Here is a 24,907-nt window from a genome sequence, read left to right on the forward strand (position 1 = left end):
ATATATGTTTTCAATACAAGACTTACATTTCTTAGGTTCTTCATTGTCTAGTTCTATGACCTGCATTCAATAGAAGTCCTAGAAAGGCTTGTGTGTTGATTAACTTCTGCATTTAAAAAAAAGCATACAGCATTTTGAGCAGTGTAAATGCTAGAAAAGTAAAGGGTAGACTGAGGAGGAATAATCTCTTCGGTCTAGGAGGCCTTGGGAAGTCTTGTTCCTTTTGTGGCACAAAATTCTACAAGTATGGAGTTACCAGCTGTGATAAAAACATTTTGCCACCAGTTTGGGGTGACTTTTGGTCATAGTTTTATTACCTTATAGTGCAGGGAGAGAATAGATGGACATCCTTTCCTGGCTGAAACCATGTGTTTTTGTTACTGTTTAATTGTTCTTATTGCAATGCAGGTTATTGGTTGAATTCCCAGCAACAGGCGGTGTGATTCCATCTTGGCAATTTCAGCCTGTAAAGCTGATCCAATATGTCACAACTTTTGACTTCTTCCTGGCAGCCTGTGAGATTATCTTTTGTTTCTTTATCCTTTACTATGTGGTGGAAGAGATATTGGAAATTCGTATTCACAAGCTACACTATTTCAGAAGTTTCTGGAATTGTCTGGATGTTGTGATCATTGTGGTAGGTTTGAGAACACCACCAAATTCCTTACTCTGTTATAAAAACATGTTAGAGTCTTTGATCTCCTCGGTATTGTGGATCTTGATATTCCTGAAGGAGAATCTAAAGTTTCTTCTCTATTATGTCAGCTTTAGTTACTAGTTGCTTTCTCATTCTGCATGAGTAACCCTTCTGCATGTGAAAGTGGAGAGGCATTTACAGTAAGTCTCAATTGGCCATACCAGTAACAAGAATAACTTAGTACTTCATATTTGGCTTTTGCATGTCATATGGGATGTGAAGGAAAAACAATGTTTTGTTTTGTTTATTCTGGTTTTTTGCTAATGATATTTTTTTTCAGCTGCTAGCAAAAATTAATTTATATTTGTCTGCACATGTGTAAAATTATGACAAAAAGAAACATCCTGAAAATATTTTGGAAACAGAAAAAAACCTCCCTGTAGTTCAGAAATTTCCTGCAAATAATCCAGTGTACAAAATATAAGTGATGGCCATCAAGGTTTTCTGTATGACATGTAAGAAATCATAAGGTAGTTACAGTAGAGTCAAGACAGTGACACCTTGTAGATACACTGCCTGCCCTTGACTCTGTTATAACTTCTTACACTTGTTCAAAATGGTTTCCTAATCACTTTCCTTCCAGAGGTCACAAAATAGAAATGTAATTTTGCAAGCTTTTCTCCCTTCAGCAATATCACATAAGCTTTGCTAAGCCCTGTTACACATTTAAGCACATAACGACAAACAATTTTTGCATGCTTAAAAGTCCATTCTTTCCATCATCCAATGACAGAGATGCCCCCAAATCTCAGTAAGTGATTCATTACCCTACTAGCATTCTCTTTTCTGTTATTCTACCTCTTGACTATTCTTCTTCCTCCTCAACCAAAAATTCGTTTGAGCTTTGTGACACATTTACATCAAGTCATCATCAGATTATTACTAGAATTAGTTGGTGAAATATAGAAAATATGTTACTAAGTATGTTATCAATGTTTTTAAATATGGAAAATACATGTGAGTAAAAGAATACTTAAGACATAAAAAGAACCATATAGATAGGTGTTGCATGGCAAGAACAATCTTAACAGGAGCCATAATAATAATGGCTAACACTGTAGAAGTTAAACTCTCTGTGCTGGGCACAGTTCTGAGTGCTTTTCGTTTACGGAAGTTCATTTAATCCTCACAGTATCCCTCTTAACAACTCGGCCATAGCCTCTCAAACCACATACAGGTATACCTCAAAAAGAGCTTTTACCTAAAATAAAAATTCCCATAGAATACAGCATGGAGCCTCTCAGTTTTGGCGCAGGTGCAAGTGCATCCCTTCTTTACGGTAGCTGTGTATTTCAGTAGCCTGTGTGCCTTTATAAAGAACAAGGAAGGGCTACTGAAGTGCACAGTCCCTACGGGTAAACTCATGATACCCCAATTCTCAGTGTGTTGATCAGGAAGAGTTACAAAAGAATTTCAGTATTTAAGGAGGCAGGAAGATGATACTGGAAGCAATTTCTCAGAATTTTCTGTGCTGCATGATGGCAGAGTACAGTGCATATAAACTGAAAATTATTTTAGAAAACAATTATTATTTGGAACTCTGGATGCAAACCCTGCCTTTTCGGTTCATATACACATATTTAAGTCATTGAGAAAAATGGTAAAAAGTTGAGTGTTGATATTATGCCACTTAACGTATTTCTTTTTTTTAACCAAATACCTTCAGTATCAACAAAAAACTAGTAAATGACATTCAACTTTTTTGGTTATGTACACCTACAGTAAAAACTTTGACAGTACACCCTAATGTATTGTATTTATAAATTGTGTGTGTGTGGAGCACACACACACACTTCTATACCAGGTACATTTGTAAACACATATGTAACATAGAATTTGAGATATAAGAACAAAAATAAATACAAATGAAATTCTAATATCCTCTTATCACCTACCGAGAAGTTTTAATATTTTATTCCCACACCCCAGTGAATGGCCTTTTACCCACTTTGGAGGACACTGGAAAAGATAGCTGATGGTATCATGGAAATTGAGGATAGTTTTTTGGCTCAGCAGCCTCAGAATTTTGCAAGTGTTTCTTTGAAAACTTGCTTCACTATTCTATTGTTCTTATTTTTTTAGACTCTAGTACTACCAAGACACCAGTTCAGACAGTGTGCCTTTATAAAGAACAAGGAAATGCTGCTTTTCTTTTGAAACCTTCTCTGACCCAGCAGAAATAGGGGCATGCTTACTGCTCATCCCTCCAAGGAAGCCCTGTGCTCCATTGGACCTTCAACCCTATGAAAACAGTCAGGGCTTCTTAATATGACCTGGCCCAGATCTGCTGGAGCACACCTGAACCTTGCAATGTTGTCCTAAATGTAAATATAACAGCTTGGAATCACTTTGAAATTACTTCCTCAGTTTTCCTTTTTTGTTTCTTTTGCACTCTGAAATCTAGAGTTTAGTTGCTTTAATCAATCATCTGTTGTAAGCAATAGTCTTTACAAACTAGCAGAATTGCTGAAAAAAGAAAACTATTAAGAAATCTAAATTAAGGTAATTTTGTTGATTGGTAGCCTGAAGATTATTAATTCATTTGTTCAGTAAATGTTTTCCGAGCATGTACTATGTGGTGGATGTCATTGGAGATGTAGGAGTGAACCACCCAAGCCCTTGCCTTATGAGCTTATGGTAAGGAAAGAAAGTTCTTTTGCAGTTTAGGAATGAGGATACCAAAGAAAACTCAGGAGTGACATAACAACTCAAATGCTCACAAAATCTCTCTTCTCATCTCTTTTCTCTCATTCCCTATTTTAAAGAAAATGTCTCAAGGAAATGTAGTGTGTCAGTATGATATTGATATTATATAAAGGACCATACATTCCATGTTTTTATAGATGTTTGTCCTGGGTGGGACAAAAACAATTACACTGGTGAGAGTTGGGTAGAGGCTCCTTGTTGGATCCAGTTGTTCAACCCTTCCCTCTCAGCCAAGGTCATGTACGAAAACAGTTCCAGTGTATTCCAGAAAGCTCAAAGAAAACATTCCTACCACCAGCACAAAAACACAAGATTAGCTCTGGGAGTCCTTCCCAGAGAAGAAAAGAAGGTAAGAAGGTTGGCATTTTCATCTGTGACTGGCAGCCAGGCAGGTCTTTGATAAATCACCTGGAGCCATGAGCAGGACAGCATCTCAAAAAGGGGCAATGAAGTGGTCTTTGAGGAGAGACCAACTGCAAGAAGAGCAGAGGATGGATGGCAGAGGTCACAGCACCTGCCACAGCCTCCCTGCCATGGATTCAGACCCCCCATGGAGGCAAGGTTGTTAAGGTTAACACTTAGCACTTCCCCCACACACACTTTCATCCAGTGGTGGTGGATTCCAGTAGGGGCCGGTGCTCCCCTTGGATCTGGTTGTATGGCCCAAAGCAGTTGTGAAAAGTCGTATGGTCATGAGTTAAGGAAGAGAAACAAGAGGGAATCCATTTGCTCACATATTCTCACTGCAAGCCCTCTTGAGCGTTCTCTATCCATCTTTCCACCATCTTTTAAGACCAAGGTCATTCTTCCTCTTATGAGCACTCCATTTAGAATGTCTTGTTTTACTCTTAGCCTTATGTTATGCCAACTTCTGAGTAGGTTTTTGTGTCAGTTATCTTTGTGTGTTTATCTGGTTTTGAACCACACTATAGGTTTCTTAAGGACAGAGTGTGTGCACTTTACTCCCATCTGTTCCTCCTGGTCCCTAGCACAGTGATGTGTACATAGGAAAAAAAACACCACCACAAACAAAAACAGAAAGCAAGATGAGGCCGAGAAAGCAGAGGATAGAAAGTGATTTAAATGAGGGTGGCAGAAAAAACAGAAGGCATTCCTGTTTGAGTTTGATTCCGTATCTCTTATATTACACACACACACACACATGCACAGATGTGCTCACTGTTTTTCTCTTCCTCACTAAAGAAGTGTAAGCGACAATCGTTTTACTTGCTTTATGGCTGTGCCCAGCACTTTCCATTTGTGTGAATGACTTTTGTGAATGCCATTGGGTAAGTAGAATGGTGAGCCCGAATTACTACATTGGTGAAGAAAAATAAACTAGTCACTTTAAGGTAAGTTCTGTATTTCTAAAACACTGTAATAATATGTAAATCTCTGTGTTCCAGCTGTCGGTGGTAGCTATAGGAATTAACATACATAGAACGTCAAATGTGGAGGTGCTACTACAGTTTCTAGAAGATCAAAATACTTTCCCCAACTTTGAGCATCTGGCATACTGGCAAATACAATTCAATGGTGTAGCTGCTGTCATAGTATTTTTTGTGTGGATTAAGGTAATGTGTTAAGTTTCATGCTCTGGATCTTTAATTATATTTTTCCCTTCTTTCTATTTTCATCAGTCACACAAAATGTTGGAAGACTTGAATTTGCTTTTGTCATCAATTTCAAGTAGCCAGCCAAAGCTGTTCCATATTTTGCAAGTCCCTAGTGGGACTGGTGATCATTCATCTCACTGTGAATGAAGCTCCCTGCTTACTGCACTTGTCCCTGTAGGTTTCATTTAGCAAATGCAAGAGGCATTTCTGGTGTCAGCTGGTCCTGGGGCCCCAGGCTGCACTAGCACAGAGACAGGTCTGAGTTTCCCCTGAGGTGGGGTGACCCGGGGAAGGAAAAGGGACTAAGCAAAAGACAAAGAAGGGTGGGGCGGGGGTGGGGAGAGGCAGGGAGAGTTGCTGCCTTGAAATGTTTTCCAGAAGGATTGCCTCTTTTCCAGGTGGAGGCCATAGGGAAGCTTTACCTAGAATTGAGGTTAGGACAGACACCTTCCAAGAAGTTCCTTACCAGTGACTTCCTTCCTTTCCCAAAGCATAATGTTCATTTCCATATATGTGAAAGGTTTTGGCATTTCATATACAATGAGCCTCAATTCTGGAGACGGAGGAGATTTCATAATTCTGAGACAGTTGCCAGGTTGTCACCAGTCAAGTTCTATGACTGTGCTGTCTAATTAGTAGCTAACCACAGGTGGCTATTTAATTTTTAATTAATTATGATTCAATACAATTAAACATCCAGTTCCTCATTACTCTAGCCAGATTTTAAGTGCTCAATGTCTGTCTATACATAACTGGTGACTACTGCACATATTCCCATCATCACAGAAAGTTCTGTTGAATAGCACTGTTTTAGAAGGTCCTCACCAACAGTTACTTGTTTTCCTGAATTGACATTCATGCCTGGAAAGGCTGAGATCTATCAGAGGGCACAGACTTCATCCTGGGTCTTGTGCTATTTATTCAGTTACATGCTTGTTTCAGGAAAAACCATCACTAACACACCAAACCTTTATCATAGTATAATAATAATCATCAGCATAATGAAGATCTCATAGGAATAGTATAGGAATTATATTAAGTAATGTGGTTCCAACAACCCTCAAAAAAACACTATTGTATCCAGAAACAGTTTATAAGAGTTTTTGAGTACAATTCTAGAGATTTAATTTATGCCTCAGGCTGGTTGTTTTATTTAGTGCTTTGCTTGTAAATATCTTCTCCCCAAAACTTTATGAACCATTAGGTTCTTTAAGGCAGGAATGTGGCTGGGCTTGTAATGTACCCCCCGGTTCTTCCACCAGGGCTTCTAACTAGAGCCACGCAGGCATCATACCCGCTGGGCTGGGAACTGCACAAACTGGGCAGCTGTCGTCAGAGCCTTGTCTTCAGAAACACTCAGTATGGCTTTGCTGTCAGACAGAGCTGGGTTCAAACCCTCACCCTGAGCCCTAGCAGACGCCTGGGAATAGAATACCAATATCTCAGTCATTGTGCAGACGGGAGGTAGTGTACATAGGCCCTTCCCGTGGTGGCTGGCACATAGTTGGTGCATAATAAATGACAGTTAATAATATGCAAGAAGTATTTCCTGGAGATTTTTTTTTTTTACCAGTTTTTATTTGTGGCTTTTTTTCCTCTCTGTTTTAATTTTTCTTAGGGGAAAAATATCTCTACTCGTTTAAGTTATAATTAAGCTGGCTTTTACTATATTGTAACCACCATGTAAAATGTCAGCAACATGAGGGCAGCTTTGTTCTGCTCACTGCTGTACTCCCAGCTCCCGAAATAGCACCTGGCACATGGCAGGCTCTCAACAAATAACTTTTTGAGAAAATGGAAGTTGCTGGGTTTGAAAAAAAAGCAAGTCATTTTTCTCCTCTCTCTCTTCTTTTTAAATTTCGGTAAAATACATATAGAATTTACCACTTGAAATATTTTTAACTATACAATTCAGTGGCAGTAAATACATTCACAGTGTTATACGGCCATTACCATGTGCATTTCAGAACTTTTTCATCATCCCAACTGAAAATGTATAAACACTGATGCCCAATTGCCCGCTCACCCCTGCCCCTGGTAACCTCTATTTTACTCAGTCTCTGTGAGTTTCCCTACCCTAGGTACTCCATTTAAGTGGAATCATACAATATTTGCCTTTTTGTGTCTGGCTTATTTCACTTAGCATGATGTTTTCAGGGGCCATCCATGCCATAGCATGGGTCACAACTTCATTCCTTCCTAAGGCTGAGTAGCGTTTCATTGATTGTATACACAGTTTGTTTACCCATTCATCTGTTGATATCTTCCCTCTCTTACAGCTCTTCAAATTCATCAACTTCAACAGGACCATGAGTCAGCTCTCCACAACCATGTCTCGGTGTGCCAAAGACCTCTTTGGCTTTGCCATCATGTTCTTCATTATTTTCTTAGCATACGCTCAGTTGGCATACCTTGTCTTTGGCACTCAGGTTGATGACTTCAGTACTTTCCAAGAGTGTATGTAAGTACATATGAAATTACGAAGGAAATGTAATCAGGGCTACCACTGCCTTCTCGAGGATATGGAAGTTGTTGGTGGCTATTTAACTACCAAGTGTTTGAAAATAGTTTTTTTAAATGAGAATTCTCTTTCCCGGAAGCATTGACCCACCAGTGCAAAGATGATAATACATCCTCAAAGACGAATGCTTAAGAAAACAGCTCAACAGCAGTAAGATGTAATAGAACAGCTATAGTAAACCGACACTGTTCCAAAGACTGAGGTCTCTTTAATGCCAAGTGGCAGCTTTTAAGAGGCCATTTGTCTATATTTTTCCTATTCCATATTACTGCCATATATTTTTAACTTTAAGTTATTTTCCAAGAAAAAAAAATAGCATTTCTAATGTCCTAGGAGAAACTCAAACCAGTATAGGAACTATTGGTCAATATAATATTAAAAATAAACAAAAAAGAGCCAGTATCAGATTTCCATGCCATTTAGAAAGGAATTAGTTAGGAAAGGAAAAGAGGATCATTATAATGGAAGTTAATAGGGCTTTGTGCCTGAGGATCTCTAATTAATATTGCTGTTTGATAAAAGTCAGGAATGGAAATGATTTTACTGACTAAGACCCAGTATTGGCAACACATGGCACTCTTCACCCAGCTTTGAATGCGTGTGAGAATATTGGATCTCTGAATACATATAATTTTGGCTATCCTTCAAAATAATTTTTTTTAAGAGATTTAAATTCAGACCCAGGGTGACTATTTGAAGGCTTAGATTTACCATGTTTTATCCAGATGATGTATTAAATTTTTATAGCTGATAACTTTGTAAGTCATCTAATAATTATTTTTTCTTTTATATTTTTAACCAAATGAAAATAACATATTTAGCATGGAAGCATATTATTTTTACTACAGAAGGCTTCAGCTGCTCATAGAAGTAGCAAGAATTTAGCAGAGGGATTCACAATTTTCTTTTATTTGGCAGATATCTTCACTGATAAAAAAGGTCCAAAAGCATGAAATCTTTAAAAAATGTTACATCAATGCTGGACATTCTTTGTTTTTGTATCGTAGTGTATTGTCTCATTTTGTTTTTATAGCTTCACTCAATTCCGTATTATTTTGGGCGATATCAACTTCGCAGAGATAGAGGAAGCTAATCGAGTTTTGGGACCAATTTATTTCACTACATTTGTGTTCTTTATGTTCTTCATTCTTTTGGTATGTACACTACTTTTGTTTATAGTGAGGTGCTTTAAACTTCATAAATCACCATCTTTTTTTCTTTCACACTGTATTCCCTATCATTTTTTAAAAGATGCAGGAAGTAGAAAAATATGTATTTATTAGAAGACATATTTTATGTTACTTCTCATTATTCACAGTTTTAAGTCTTCAACAAATATCTTTTCCATGTTCTTTCATTTATCCACATATGTGTCTGTTCAATGCAAAAAATGGTTCCTGTGCAAATACATACAGTTACCTAAAATTGTGCTTCGCCTGAGAAGTGGGATGTGCTTACATGCTTTTTTAACATAAACATCAGCACTTTCATGGTCACCTGCTAGTGTGACTTTTCATTCCTCTTTTTCCTCTTTCCTTTCTGAAAAATAGGAACTGACAAAGCAAGCAAGAGATAACCTATGTAAATTGCTTAGGACAGGGTCTAGTGTAGGATAAGTGCTACAGTCTTAGACTTACCATAAAGGAACTCTTACCGATTGAGTAAAATAGATCACAATACGTGGTTTTGTAAGGAAGAAAATGTATTGCACTTGGCATAACTTAATGGAAAAAATTATTTTCCCAAAGAATATGGTAGCAAAACTATTAATCTATGACTCCTTCAGGTATCAGATTACCAAAAATAATAATAAGTGAACAAAAGAGCATTTGTCAAATTTGGGTAGATATTGATAAAATATATTTAGGTTTCTTCTTTTAATCTCAACCTTCTTTTATTTACAAACAGAATATGTTTTTGGCCATCATCAATGATACTTACTCTGAAGTTAAATCTGATTTGGCCCAGCAGAAAACTGAAATGGAACTCTCAGATCTTATCAGAAAGGTATGGCAAGCCCTGATTCCCAGGACTGTTCTGTTTTCTATTATAAAATCAGCATTGTTTCAGCCAGATTTCCAAATTAACATGGATCCATTGTCTTGTTTAAAATAAAGAGTAGATTGCTATCTATCAGGTATAATTTATATGTTTTCCCTCTTGGAGCAAGAGAGAGAGATCTGCTATCTTGGGCTTAAAATCTGGGGATCCTTTAATGTCTGGGAATTGAATTCTCAATAATCTCCTTTGACTCTTAAGAGCTGAGCTGCTGGTTTCATCCCCTCTGTGTGTTTTGACACCTCCTCTAGTCAGCTCTCACTTCCAGATACAGAGTTCAGAATAAACCAGAAGGAAAGATTATAAAGACATTTCCACTTTTTCTACCTCAATTACAACTTTAAAAAAAAATAAAATGAAAAGTTTTAGAGGCAAGTATTTTGTAGTTCATTCTTTATCCTTGACCTTCAGGGAAATTTTTAAATAGTCAAAGGAAAAGATCTGAGGAGTAAGGCCACAGTCAGAGGGCCTGAGAACTTTTACTTACGCCCCTTCTCAGGAAGTGTTTAATTGTTAAATAGAAGGACCGTACTGGAAAGTTGAGCAGGTGTGTTCTTCTCAATGTGACTTCTTTATTTGGTTTAAAGTATAAAACTTAAGCAAAAACAAATAACTGCATCTAAAGTACATAGGTGGTTCCTTAACATCATTTTGCTAAGATACAGTGGCTCCTTGAACTGTAATATTTTTCTGTTGGTTCAGCTCTAGGACTAAGTTGTCTGTGAACCATGTTGTAACAGAGAACTTCTACTTCTAAAAAAACAAAGTCCTTTGGATAGGACCTAGCTTCATGGTATTCTGAGTCTTGCTTAATGGTTCACTACATTTTAGCACATCTCCAGGGTGCATGCAAGCAGTTCTCATTTTGCACTTTGATTCTGATATGCACAGGTTTCAATTATTTCAGTTTAATTCAGCTTATTTCAACCTCTCAATCCAGTTCAAATTTCAGTTATCCAGTATATTGGCTGTGAATAATAGCATAAAGTACAAACTTCATTCCTGGCTCTTCCATCTGTAAATCATTACATAAACAACAGGTGTGTATCATAACCAATGACCAATAATGTCACTTCTTTCAAAGTCTTTGATTGGTCACTTCACATCTGCCATTCAGTCACACACAAAATTTGCAGTTGTATTGCCCCTTTATCTCCCAATGATAAATCCATGTGACATTTTACAAAAATTCATAATTGAAATAGAGAATGGGCCGGCAAAGATGCAAGTATAGCAAGGAAACAAAGAATGATAACACTGGAAGTGAAAGTCAAAACAAATGTAATGCACCTAAGACAGGCACAGTCGCAGGGGGGCCATCAGGTGAGAAATTGGGGATCAACAGAGGTGAGGCTTAGAACCTCACCCCCCCCTGTTTTGAGAGAAATCTTCTGCATCCGTGGATGTTCTGTTGCCCTTGTCTAGCTTGTATTAATACTTAGCCTATAGGCACACACCTGATCATCTACATTTGCTTTCTTATAGCACTAAACTATGTTTTCTACCTTTATCTTGCATCTACCTACCACTTCAGCATTTTACTAAAAATAATAATAATAATAATAAGGGAGAAATGTGGGATTCACATATAAATCAAGTATAAAAATCAAACGAATATTCATATCTGACCTGATTGTTTATAGTTCATAATGCGTGATCAAAACCGAAAGTTTCTGTGATGACTGCCCTTGTACTGTTCACCATGTAAGAACTTATTCAATATGTAAGAATTTGTTCACCATGTAAGAACTTGTTCGTTGTACTTCAGAAGATCGGAGACTGATGAGAATTAGGCTTGGGGTGGATTAATGATTGTGCATTGAGTCCCCTGTACAGAATTTTATTGTTAACTGTTAACAACCATTTGATCAATAAATATGAGAGATGCCCTCTCAAAAAAAAAAAAAAAGGTAATGCGTTTATGGAAGAAATAGGTAGCTAGCCATGGGGACGTTGACACTGCTCCCATTCAAGAGATCTGGGCATGCAGCCCGAAGAACAGAGTGAAGGCAAACTTATCAATATAATTGAGGAAAGTAATTGTGATGAGAAGGATGAATAAGCCTCAGAGGAAGTGACACTGGCAAAAAAATTCACAATAAAGGAACTCTTGGAGATATTTCTTAACATTGAAAGTGCAAAGGATAAAGTATTGGGAGCTGATCTGTATTAAGGATTATAACTCATCAAGACAGAAAAGATGATCAAAGTATATATACTATATACTATGATGTAGTATAACTATATCATAAGTTATACAAGAAGAAGAAGGCAAGTACTGTTCACACTACTCTGGATAAGTTTTTTACAAAGAAATTAAACACTTTAATTTTCAGTCTTTCTACTGCTTCAAATTTCAATGTACTGAATAAATATTCATTTTATAGTTTTTTTAATTTCCCTATAAATTTATAACCAAGACTGAAGGAGTTTTAAATGCTTTGCCTAAAAGTTTGAAAGGTCCCAGGACAATCATTTTCCTGTTGATTATTAGCATCACTTTGCACAGTTTGAGCTCGCCTGGCCATTTCTGCAGTCCTACACTGCCAGGCAGAGCAAGGCCTGCCTGTAGTTAGTGAAAAATCCTCATTCACATTTTCCTGAAATACTTCGAAATACTTAATATAGGTAAGGAAATTACTATGAGATAAAACAGAAAATAACCAGTTAATCCATTACTCAGGTTTCTCAGTGTTCTTAAGAACTGTTGCACGTTCCTACACATTCTGAGGCAGACAGAGGTGGAGCAGGCAGTGATTTCATTTCTGTAATCTAAATTTGAATACACATATGAGCAAAAGGCCCTTGGTTCTCTTGATTTACTGGGAGATCCTGACTCTTTCCATGTAGCTCTTCTACAAGAGTTTTATGGGAGACTTGGGAGATGATCATTATTCATTCAGCACATACTTACTGAGTGACCAGCTTACACCAAGGTCTGTTCTGGTCACTGGGTTTGCAGTAGTTACTATTGTAAATGAAAGGGAAAGCAAGTGCAAAAGGAGAATAATCCAAACCAAGTCTTTTATTTTCAACAGGGCTACCATAAAGCCTTGGTCAAACTAAAACTGAAAAAAACCACAGTGGATGACATTTCAGAGAGTTTGCGGCAAGGGGGAGGCAAGTTAAACTTTGATGAACTTCGACAAGATCTCAAAGGGTGAGGATTACACTTTCTGACACCCTGAAAAATTCCTTATGTAAAGATAAATTCTTGGTGATAAGGATATTTCTGGCCCAAGTCCCCAGAGAGACACCTTTTTATTCAGAAGTGGGTGTCTTTCTGGAACACACTGTAAGAGGAAGACTGGCCCTGATTCAACAATTTCCCCTTCCTCCTGAATGTCGATGGCTCTGGGTTTAGGTGGGACCATGTACATGAATGAGTTCATCTATAACCTCTCAATAATTTCAGAAAAGGCCATACCGATGCAGAGATTGAGGCGATATTCACAAAATACGACCAGGACGGAGACCAAGAACTGACTGAACATGAACATCAGCAGATGAGAGACGACTTGGAGAAAGAGAGGGTGGGCCTGGTTTAGGGGAACGTGATGCGATTCAGCACCCCCAGTATCTCAAGCACTGTATTAAGTGGATTAAGTGGTGGATTACTGACAGTCTTCTTGTTCTCTCTCTCTCTCCCTCTCTTTCTCCCTCTCTCTCTCTCTCTCTCTCTCTCTCTCTTTCTCTCTCTCTCTCTGTCATAATTTATGTATCAATATCTGCTTATTCCAAAAAGGATATATAACACAATAATATATAGAAATGCAGTATAAATACCATAAATATAAAAAATCAAATGAAGAGACAAGCAAAACAAAAGTGAAATATAAAACTGGACTATGAATGAAGCTAAAAATACTTCATAAAAACACATATGTTTATTAAGATAAGGCTACAGATTTGGCTGTCAGCTTTCTAGTAATCGACTTGAGAGAAACCTGAGTTGTTGCGTACTTCACAATGTCCACAAGAATGTGGAAAAATAAATATCTCAGGAGATATATTAATTAATTATTCTTTAAATTAACAATAATTTTAAAAGCTGCGTTCCATTTGGATACTTACTATAAAACTTAAAAATAAACTTATGTGGATTCTTATAATCAGCAAAAGTAGTTAAAAGCTTTAACATTAACATTAAAAATAACTGGTTAAGGGAAATGCAAATTAAAACCACAATGAGATATCACCTCACACCAGTTAGGATGGCCAACATCCAAAAGACAAGAAACAACAAATGCTGGTGAGGATGCAGTGAAAGGGGAACCCTCCTACACTGCTGGTGGGAATGTAAATTAGTTTAACCATTGTGGAAAGCAATATGGAGGTTCCTCAAAAAGCTGAAAATAGAAATACCATTTGACCCAGGAATTCTACTCCTAGGAATTTACCCTAAGAAAACAAGATCCCTGAATCAAAAAGGTATATGCACCCCTTTGTTTATCACAGCACTATTTACAATAACCAAGACATGGAAGTAACCTAAATGTCCATCAGTAGATGAATGGATAAAGAAGAGGTGGTACATACATGCAATGGAATATTATTCAGGCTTGAAAAGAAAACAGATCCTACCATTTGCAATAACATGGATGGAGCTAGAGAATATCATGCTCAGTGAAATATGCCAGGCAGAGAAAGACAGGTACCAAATGATTTCCCTCATTTGTGGAGTATAACAATGAAGCAAAACTGAAGGATCAAAACAACAGCAGATTCACAGACTCCAAGAAGGGACTAGCAGTTTTCAAAGGGGAGGGGTGGGGAAGGGTGGGTGGGGAGAGAGGGAGAAAGGGATTAAGGGGCATTATAATTAGCAATCACAGTATAGGTAGGTCATGGGGAAGGCAGTACAGCACAGAGAAGACAAGTAATGACTGTAGCATCTTACTATGCTGATGGACAGTGACTGCAGTGGGGTGGGGGGGACTTGATAATATGAGTGAATGTTGAAATCACAATGTTGCTCATGTGAAACCTCCGTAAGATTGTATATCAATGATACCTTAATTTAAAAAATACTGGTTAAATAAACTAAAGAAAGAGTCCATAGTAATTGAAGTACAGAGAATACAGATGAATGTTATACATAAAAGCCACTCTCCTATGGGGAGATAGTATAGAACAGTGGTTTCTAAATGCTGCTCCACAGAACACTGCTAATAGGTGAAAAATTCCAGTCATTCTGAAGTGTGAACAGGAAGACGATGAGTAAAACTCCACGAAGCTGTATTTAGTCAAAATTCTTCTTCTTTGATTATATCCTTCCTACTTTGTAGCTATTAAATATTTTATCTTACAAAAAGTTGATAATTTCTTTTTTTCTTTGCTTTGTTGTGTTTCTAATATTCTTTCTTGTCCAAAGAAAAAGTTGGAAACTCCTTGCTGTCATTAAAACCTGTTTTGAAAAGTTAGCTAATCCTTGAAATTCAGAAGTATGGGAATCACAGTCTGGTGATAGCCAGAAAGAAATCTTAGGTAAATGGCACACGCCTATTTCCCATTCACCCAAGCCCCCAGTCAAGCTTCTGTGGGGGTCTAGGTGTTACTGGTTCTCACTCAGTGATCTCATGTTCTTCAGGAGGACCTGGACTTGGATCACAGCTCTTTACCACGTCCCATGAGCAGCCGAAGTTTCCCACGAAGCCTGGATGACTCTGAGGAGGAGGAGGATGAAGACAGTGGACACAGCTCCAGACGGAGGGGAAGCATCTCCAGTGGTGTTTCTTATGAAGAGTTCCAAGTGTAAGTATAACAGAACTGGCAGAATTTGATTTGATAAAAGTCCAAATGAGACCAAGCAACTTCTCCCACCTCTCTCAATTTGGTCCTGTGGGATTCACATATAAATCAAGTATAAAAATCAAATGAATAATCATATCTGACTTTATTTTTATAGTTCATCAAGCAATAGTTCATGATGCGTGATCAAAACATAAACAGTTTCTGTGATATGACTGCCCTTGCATTGTTCACTGTGTCAGAACTTGTTCACCATGTAAGAACTTGTTCATTATGCTTCAGAAGATTGGAGACTGTTGAGAGTTAGGCTTGGGGTTGATTAATAATTGTGTATGGAGTCCCCTATACAGAATTTTATTGTTGTTAACAACCATCTGATCAGTAAATATGAGAGGTGCCCTCTCAGCACCACTCTTGAGCGCTGTTAAGCCTTGAGTCCCCTGGCTGGCCCTTTCAGATCTTCGATATCTCATCGTATATCCCTCCTTATCTGCGGGGCAGAGGCAGGGAGGAGACCGACAAGTCCTTTGCATTACTGATAATCACTTCTTTTTTCATAACTTTTATTGGCATTGTGTCTCCATTTGCACGTGTTAATTTTTTTAATGTTTTTATAGCCTATCACAAAGTGTATCCTGGAGAATGTTCCATATGCACTTGAGAAAAATGTACATTCTCCTCTTGTTAAGTAGAATATTCTATAGATGTTTGTTAGGTCTGGTTGGTTTACAGTGTTACTCAAATCTTCTGTTACCTTGTTACTCTATGTAGTTGTTCTTTCCACTTTTTGAAGGTAGGGTATTAAAATCTTCAACTATTATTATTAATTTGTTCCTTCATTTCTGTAAGGTTTTGCTTTGCATATTTTGGAATGCTTTTGTTAGATGCATACATGTTTATAACTGGTATACCTTCCTAATGCATTGACCCACATTCATTATAAAAGAGAGCCTCATACCTCTCAGTCACTCTTGACTGGATTAGAACCTAATTTCTGATGTCTCTTTAGAATGCCATTGTATAGATAAGCAAGAACATATTTAAATGATGTCCTATTATTTAATGTAACCACTTTTCAGTGACCCACTGTTAGTAAGCAGAACCCTAGAAAATATCCTGGTAGTGAAAAATCACACATATACTTATTTCCTTTAGAAAAGTTCCAAATATGGAATATATGAATAAAGGTAGGCATACATTAAAACTTCCGATACAGTGTTGACATGCAGAAAAGTTGTGCCAGTTAGCACTCCCTCCAACGATGTCGAGAGTTTATTGCCAAAGTTTGAGACTACCTAGACACCAGTTCAGATTACCCTATAATTCTTTTGTTTAAGAAAAAATCTTGGCACTTCCAGTTGAAAAGCCAACTGGGCTGAAGAGACAACAGCATATGGTGGCTTAGCCCCTCTCAACTGTGGTTTCCTGCAGCCTGGTGAGACGTGTGGACCGAATGGAGCACTCCATCGGCAGTATTGTGTCCAAGATCGATGCTGTGATCGTGAAGTTGGAGATCATGGAGCATGCCAAACTGAAGAGAAGGGAGGTGCTGGGAAGGCTGCTGGATGGAGTGGCTGAGGTAAGTGACTATCAGAAGCACAGTCTGATTCTATAAATTATCAAGGGAGTCATGTTTTATAACCCTTAATCTGAGAGGTTTCTCTGTCTCCCTGACTGCAGATCAGTGCAGTTCAAATGATAATCTGGAGGTGTTGCTTTTCTAATAGCCCACACACTGATGGCCCTGCCTTTGCTGGATGGTAGAATTAAGCAAAAAAAGTTACTCCAGAGAACTGCTATTATGTACTATAAATCTCCAGCCTTACTTAATTACAAACAGATTATTTGGCCCCCAAACTTCCTAAGGCAATTTCTAAGTACAAGAGCATGCATCACCCAGCCTCCAATACCCTGGTTTCTTTTTCCTTTATTAGGATGAAAGACTGGGTCGAGACAGTGAGATCCACAGGGAGCAGATGGAACAGCTCGTGCGGGAAGAGTTGGAGCGCTGGGAATCTGATGATGGAGCTTCCCAAACAAGTCATGGTTTAGGCACACCTGTGGGACTAAATGGCCAGCCTCAGCCCCGAAGCTCCCGCCCTTCTTCCTCCCAGTCTGCAGAAGGAATAGAAGGCAGAGGTTCCAATGGGAGTTTCAATAGCCACGTCTAGAATGTTTGTTTGTATGTGTGTTCCTAATAGGTGAGAAGGTGTCTGTTCTGGATTGTCATAGCAAGTACACTATTTATATGCCCTGACCACCATATCATGCTGGTCGTTGTGACCAGCTATTAATTCTCCTGCACTTTAATTTATTTACATAAACTTTTCCTATAAGATCAAAGATTTTTTTTTTCCTCATAAAAGAAATCTAGGTGTAAATATTAAGTACAGAAAAAAATATCTTTGTAAAGTATGTGGGGTGGTATGCCCGCATGCTACCATGGATGAGTCTTCTCAGTTGACAATGAAGTAGCCTTTTAAAGCTAGAATAGGACAGTCAAAAGGCTTCCGAGTTTTGTTTCCAGTCACAAAAATCAGTATTGTCATATTCTTGCCCAGTGTGTGAAGAGAAAATAGGGGCATTCCTTTCTACTCAGGCTTAGCTCATGGGCTGAATACGTAATTTTCTTTAAAGAAAGGAGCCTTTCTTTTCAACTACCTTACTGGGGTAACTTTTCCAAAAGCTGAACTGCAAAAGAACTCCAAGCCATAGAATGGTTATGTAGTCATTATGCTAGAATTTGTATGAATGGTTAGATAAATGTCCAATACTATGCTTGTTATTTTATCATATCTGATGTCTGTGGGAATAACCATTTCATTTATTTACACTATTTTTGCTATCATTTGAAATGAGCTGCATGAAACCCCCAAAAATCAATTATGGGTGAAAATGTCATCTCTAGCCATAACACAGGAAAATTAGAAGATCCTTATCAAAAAGTTTGGCTTTTTCTAATAATTAGTGTAGTATAAAGATTTATCCATATATTCTCTTTCCTGCCTGGCTCAACTTATTTGCAACTGAATTTAATGTTGTAACTGAACTGGGATGAACAACTTACTAAATTTTTTTTATATGTACTGAAAGTTTAACTCAGCAAATATGTTCATTTTAAACAAAATTTGAAGGGAGTTTTCAAATTCCCATGAAAATATTATAAAATTTAAGTTTGAGTTTTATACTGTTTTAAGAACACAGAATTCAAATACTCTATCCTGCATTTCAAAACAAGAATTTGTAATCTAAATTTAGCTCAATTTAATGAAAAGGAATGTTGATACTGAAAGTTCGTCTATTATCAGACCATATCAGCCAAAGTTTGTTTGCAAGTTTTTTCATTAAGAGTGGTTCTCACCATATTTATGGGGAAGAAATATATTTCTCAATAAAAAATTAAAACCCTGTTGTTTAAAAGTGTTGAGTAGTTACCTTTCAAGAATTAAAGGGACAAGAAAGAGGATGCAGTGCTGGTAAATAACTTTTCATTTGGAGAACAAATAGAAGGAGAGGCCTGATTTTTAATGCCGTATTTTAAATTCACACATTGTTCATTTAATTTGTAGAATATGTCAATCAGATCTTCAATGAAAACATGAGCAAAAGACCTTTCCAAGCTGGCTCCTATATAGGAGATATAAACAGTTACTTCCTATGGCTTCATCTGAGTCTTTACTTTATTTTGTATATGCTTCACAAAGTTCTTTATGACCAGGTACTAAAGTTTGCATTCCAGGGTTATTGAGTGTACGTATTTGTGTATATGAACCATGTTGTTACATGTAAACAAACTTCAATCTGAAGTGCAGTCATTATGTGGTATCCATGTGTATTGACCACGTGCCATATATCAATTATGGTCACTACCAAGTCTTTTTATGATACTTACTGTTACACTGTTTTTCATTTTACCTGTAGGATTTTGCAGAATTCCTTTTTTTATCCTTAAGTTACTTTTTTTTTTTCTTTAGTCATGGAAAATTCCTTCCTCTTCTCTCCCCTATCATCTTCCCCTCTATAGTAGTATTTTTAAGATGTTACATATGCAAGTCTCTCTTGATAATCAAGGATTTCATTAATGTGTAATACTGAGCACTTTACTTCTTAATAAAGACTTGATATAATAGCAGATGTAAGAGTTGTCTGTTTCCTAAGTAGAAGCAGTTGGTTAACTTGCCTTGTATCATGAGGCTGATAGTAAAGGCTTAGACTTTATGTCCAAAAGAACATAATTGGCACATTACTACTTCTACAGCATGTAAATCAAGTAAGTTATTCAGATGATTGTATAATATGTCCTAGTGTGCAGGTGCCACATTTTGCTCATGCATTCCTATAGTGAATGGGTGACTCTCATATTTCTGCTGTTTCAGAATCTTTGTACACAATTCACTTGTTGACTTTTCATGAGTTCCTCTGTGAGTATATAATAGGAGTCAGAGTGCTGAGTCCTGGATATATAACTATGTAATTATACCCAGAACTGTGAGGTTGCCCTCCAGAATGACCACACCAGTCTGCAGTCCCACTGCACTCAGAACGCCAGTTTCATACAGACCCTCACCAATGCTGTACGATTCAGCTTCCAGATCTGTTTATGGAATGGTCTTAAAGTGAGGTCTCATTTTATTTTGCATCTCTCTGATTCCTAATAAGGTTGAACATCTCCTCATACAGTTGTTGAGCATACAGGTTTCCCTTTTTTATAAATTGCCTATTCAAGCCTTTAAAATCTTATACTTTGGTCTAGTGGGAAATAAGTATGTTTTTATTCAGTCACTATCTTTCCACTGGGTCGTGGTCTTTTTTATTAATTTACAAAAGTTCCTTATATGGTTTTAAGCATTAATCCCTTATCAGTTTTGGACTCTTGGTAATCTCTCTCCTCCAAGTGTCAATGTTGGTCTAGTTCTTATATAGTAAAATCTACCGTTTTGGGGGGTTTTTGCTTTATTGTGTGTTTGGGGGTCTTTAAGAGGCCCAAATAAAAGATCACACACTTTTATTTCTTATACTTACAGTTTTACATTTTACACTTAATACATCCTAAAAGTAACTTTGTGAAAGGTCCATAGCCATTTTTCACCATATGATGAGCCAGTTTTGTCAACACTCCTTATTAAGTCATTTTTCCTTAGCAGTTCATGTTGTCACTGATATATTTCAGTTTCATGTATATATGGGTCTGTTTTTGAACTCTGTAACCTCTTACACCAATCTACGAATGTTCCTGCACAACAATTTTTAATTAATAATGACTTCAGATGTGTTCTCTTTAGCCTCCTTTTTTTTCATTTGCAAAATCAAACTATTTTTGTAAGCCTTAATTTTTCTATGTAGATGTTAGAACAGGTTTGACCCACCAAAAGTGATTTGTCAGCAGAACTGAGCAGTGTGGTAAATGCTTGCTTTGCCTGCTGCTCCACCAGTGTAGAACAGCTTGTAATTTAACACTTCAGGATTTGGGAGTTCCAATAGAGCAGAGCCTAAAGCTGCAGAGACAGGGAGCATAAATTCTGCAAATGGGTTAATGGGAATGATATTGAGAGAGGCCACTATTTCTTGGTCCATGGACCTGTCTTCTACCGGCTGGGAATAGGCACTCTTGGTTTAATGCAGGGATCTGCAGACTTTCCATAAAGGGCCAGAGAGTAAGTGTTCTAGGTTTTTGAGCCATGAGGGGGACTGTTACAACTACTTTGCTATCATAGTGCAAGAGCAGCCATAGACAATACAAATACAAATGGGCATGAGTGTATTCCAAAGTAAGTTTTATTTACAAAAACAGGCAGTGTGCTGGATTTGATTTGCAGGCCATAGCTTGCCAACCCTTGGTTTAATGCACAGAACAGATCCTGGATGATGGTGCTCCAACACTGCTGAGGGTGTCATCCATGAACTGGCACTAACATGATGCTAATAACCAGTGTGCTGTCCTGTGGGATGTAAGAGTAGTAGCTAAAATATAGTGAGTTCATCCTGTGAGCCAGGTACTTCTAGGCACTTTACATGTATTACCTTGCTTAATCTTCACACCTCCACCAAGGGATAGATACTACTGGACTCCCTATTTTATAGGTAAGAAAGATACAGATGAAGCTAAGTTAATTAAGTGCACAGACCTGGTGGACTGTGGATGACAAAGTGGGGAGAAGGGGCAAATTTGCCTGAGTACTTGTAGAGATAAAAAGCCCCCATATTTACCCCACAGCTTCTAAAACACTCATAAGCACAACTCCCTAGTTTCTATTGAAGCCCACTGTCCCCATCCTGGCTTTTGCACATGTTTGCAAAAGTGACCCACCAGAAGTGATTTGTCAAGCTGCCCCGGTAATACTGTACTGCATTCCAAACCAAACCTAGCAAGGAAGTCATCTGTGTGACCTTTGGCTGGTCAGTCTCTGAAACTCAAGTTTCCTTATCTATGAAATGAAAAAGATGGAACAGCTTGAGGTGTTCCAAACAGTAAACTGCCAACTCCATTACTGAGATGCTGCCTCAGGTTTCACTGCTTGGCAAAGAAAGGAGGCCACATTGTCACTTGGATCAGAGCTGCACCACTTTTGGCGGTCATTTATCAAAGATACATACATGCTGTCCTGTGGGGTTACCGGGTGAAAAATTGACTTTGTGGGTTAAAGAAGGTTTGATGATTAGGTGATGTTAATGAGCTCATTTGGTTCCAAATGTGAGCCTGATATTAGGTGGATAAAATACATGGTTTTGAACACACTGTTACACCATGATTGGCTCAAGATCAAATTATAATAAATGTAAATTAAATGGCTATAGCTGCTTATTACAATCCTAAATCATTTCCCAAAGAATGACTTAGAATTCCCACATCCACCCCTCAGCAGCTCTTACTCAACCAGGGAGGAAAAAAAAACAGCAGTCTTCCTTCCTTGCATAAGCATCCAGATGTCATTGATCCTCACCAGACAAGCTTGGGAAACAGCAAAGGAATGTGGAAGTTCACATTCTAGAAAATAAGGATTACTTTGATTTAGAATACAAGTGTCTTATGTTCATATTGGTAAGTGGGGACAAAAAATAGGCTACAAGTCAATATATTAGTCAATTTTTTTTTAGTGTATGCCCGAAGATGGAAGGCCAAGAGGTCCACCAAGATGGTAGCTAGATTTGGTGGATTTCCAGGTTTTCTTTCTTTAGGATCCTTACTCCATTTTGGATAAAAACAAACCTTTGAGGGTGAGGTGGGGATACTGATTATCTCCCACATTGTCTTGGTGGTGATGAGCTGTTCCAACTATTAGGTTAGTCTGACACACAAATTCCTATGGGGGTAGTAGACAGCATTTGAATTAGTCTTAAATCCAATTCTATCTTTACCAAAGTTTCACACCTGAGAGAGGAATGTCACAAGTCTACATAACATTGTACTGTTTAAATTAGTAAATTGGTGCTCTGCTTTACCAATGCCTCTTTGAGGATGGCTGCTGTGAATTAATTCCTCAGAGCACAGCAATGCCCCTATCAACACCCACAGCAATGCAAATGCATTGAAAAAATTAATAAAATCTAATTCTCAAACATGCAAAATAGGATCCCCCACAAATCCCTGGTGAGGGCTGGTCTTAACTGGTAGCCAATCCTGTTAAGGAAGAGAATAAAGTATTAGGAAGTGATATATTTATGCTATTATATATTTCAATATAATATCCTGAAGATTAAATTTCATAATTAAATCAGCACATTTCTTAGAAATCTGGTTTATCAACATTTTAAATGTGGTCTCACACGCAGCAGAAGCAACAACTGTTCACAGCAGGAGTCTGCCAGCTGTGGCCTGCGGGCCCAAGCCAGCCCCCACTGCCTGTGCTGTACAGCCTTGCACTATAAAGCTTCTACATTTTTCAGGAATAGCTTTACATCTTTAGAAGGTTGTTAAAAAAAATAAAAGGCAAAGACTGAAAAGTATTTATGATTGGATCCCTTCACAGATAAAATCTGTCAGTGCTGGTATACAGGAATAAAGAAGTCGGGGCTGCCCCACCAGTCAAAACAAAATGTTAAAGAAACCACACACAAAACCAACCAGATGAACAAGGGAAAGGTTGACCTTTCAAATAGAAGGAAGAAGTCTCTCTTTGATTTTAGCAACTTTGAGTCCAAATCTGCATAATAGGACATTGAAAATGTTTTGGTAACAATTCCAGTTAAATGATAGGCTTATACCAAGGCATATAGTGGAAGTTGTAAAATCCTCTTGGGCGGCTACTCTTCTTGAAGTCAGTTGAAAGATGGACAATTCAATATAAACAACTATGTAACCATAAAATCTTAAACCTAAAAGAAGTTCTTATTTTACAGGTGCAGAAGGAATTCAGAGAACGTGTGGGTGCATAAAAACAACATAAAATGCAAAATAAGTAATAAGAATCTGTATTATTCCCATCTGAGATAGGTAGAGCAATATTTCCATTGTTAATTACCAAATAAATTACCATAGAATTTATCCAACCAGGACACTAAAAATAAGTAAGACATATAAAATTATATATAACTTCTAAAAAAATATATACTAACTATATATTCATTTTATTATACTGATGGACCTGTAAAATGTAAAATATAAATCTATTTTCAAAAATAACTTTCAGAATGCACCACATGAAATTTCTTTGGATTATTTCTGTGCACACAAGAAATGGGTTACAATACGAAATATATTTTTTTACCATGGCTACTGGTCAAGTTTTAATGCACTGCAATGACAGGGAAGTAGCCTTAAGTCATTGACCTTCTACAATCCTACTGCTACATCCAAAAGAAAAATTCTTTAGACACGGTACAGTAAGAGGTGTCATAAAATGGTATACAGCTTTGCCACAGAGGAATGCAAAATAAAGTACAGAATTTCTATAAAGTTAATGCCTCCAGAAGGACTCATCACCTAAGACAATGATCCTCAGGCTCCAGGGACAATTATAAAGTTATTGCATGTGTAAACTTGTATGACTGGCTGGCTGGTCTCCTCAAAGAACAGCACCGTACCAGCCCCTTGCTCATACATCAGTAGTGGCTGTCAGTAGGTCAGCATTGATGAGAGCCTAGGCTGTGGGACCATGAGCAGCCGCCATCCCTCTGCCTCAAATGGTCTGTTCCAGGGCCCATTGAGCAAGCACTGGGATGGCCTAAAGATATCTTATAAATATGAGTAATGCTACCTTTCAGATATATGTAGATGGTATTGAGGTTAATAACATTCAAATCTTAACCATGAAGGATGGCTTCAAAGATGGTGAAACAACGAGGACTTCTTCAACACTCTTTCCAACCTACCCATTTTTCCTTTCCTTTCTTACCGCCTCACCAACTCTGCCAAGGAGCCTTCCACAGCAACAGTCTTGCTCTCCTGAAAGCCCCATGAGCGCAACTGAAGTATAAATAGTAAATAACATTCATTTATTCCTGAGGTTTCTTTCACTTTAAGCCAAAACAACTGATTTATCCTTTCACTAGACACTAGTTCTTCTGACATCCAAGAAAATAAAAACAAAGTTCAAAAGAATAGACATATTCTGAAGTAAT

General features: G+C 37.6%; 2 protein-coding genes across 2 annotated transcripts in view; one reads left to right on the forward strand and one right to left on the reverse strand.

Annotated features, from left to right (window-relative positions):
- Positions 1-19,483, forward strand: part of PKD2 (polycystin 2, transient receptor potential cation channel) — a 46,122-nt gene extending 26,639 nt beyond the window's left edge. Inside the window, exons 6-15 of the mRNA XM_036895892.2 lie at positions 409-637; positions 4,810-4,977; positions 7,299-7,480; positions 8,574-8,694; positions 9,449-9,547; positions 12,637-12,758; positions 13,014-13,131; positions 15,189-15,352; positions 16,781-16,928; positions 17,284-19,483. Of these exons, the coding sequence (XP_036751787.2) occupies positions 409-637; positions 4,810-4,977; positions 7,299-7,480; positions 8,574-8,694; positions 9,449-9,547; positions 12,637-12,758; positions 13,014-13,131; positions 15,189-15,352; positions 16,781-16,928; positions 17,284-17,520 (1,588 nt within the window). The 3' untranslated portion in view covers positions 17,521-19,483. The remainder of the gene's footprint in view (positions 1-408; positions 638-4,809; positions 4,978-7,298; positions 7,481-8,573; positions 8,695-9,448; positions 9,548-12,636; positions 12,759-13,013; positions 13,132-15,188; positions 15,353-16,780; positions 16,929-17,283) is intronic.
- Positions 1-24,907, reverse strand: part of ABCG2 (ATP binding cassette subfamily G member 2 (Junior blood group)) — a 190,172-nt gene that overhangs the window by 19,928 nt on the left and 145,337 nt on the right. The gene's annotated exons all lie outside the window — the stretch shown is intronic.

Source organism: Manis pentadactyla, chromosome 5, assembly GCF_030020395.1.
Source record: "Manis pentadactyla isolate mManPen7 chromosome 5, mManPen7.hap1, whole genome shotgun sequence".
NCBI lineage: Eukaryota > Metazoa > Chordata > Mammalia > Pholidota > Manidae > Manis > Manis pentadactyla.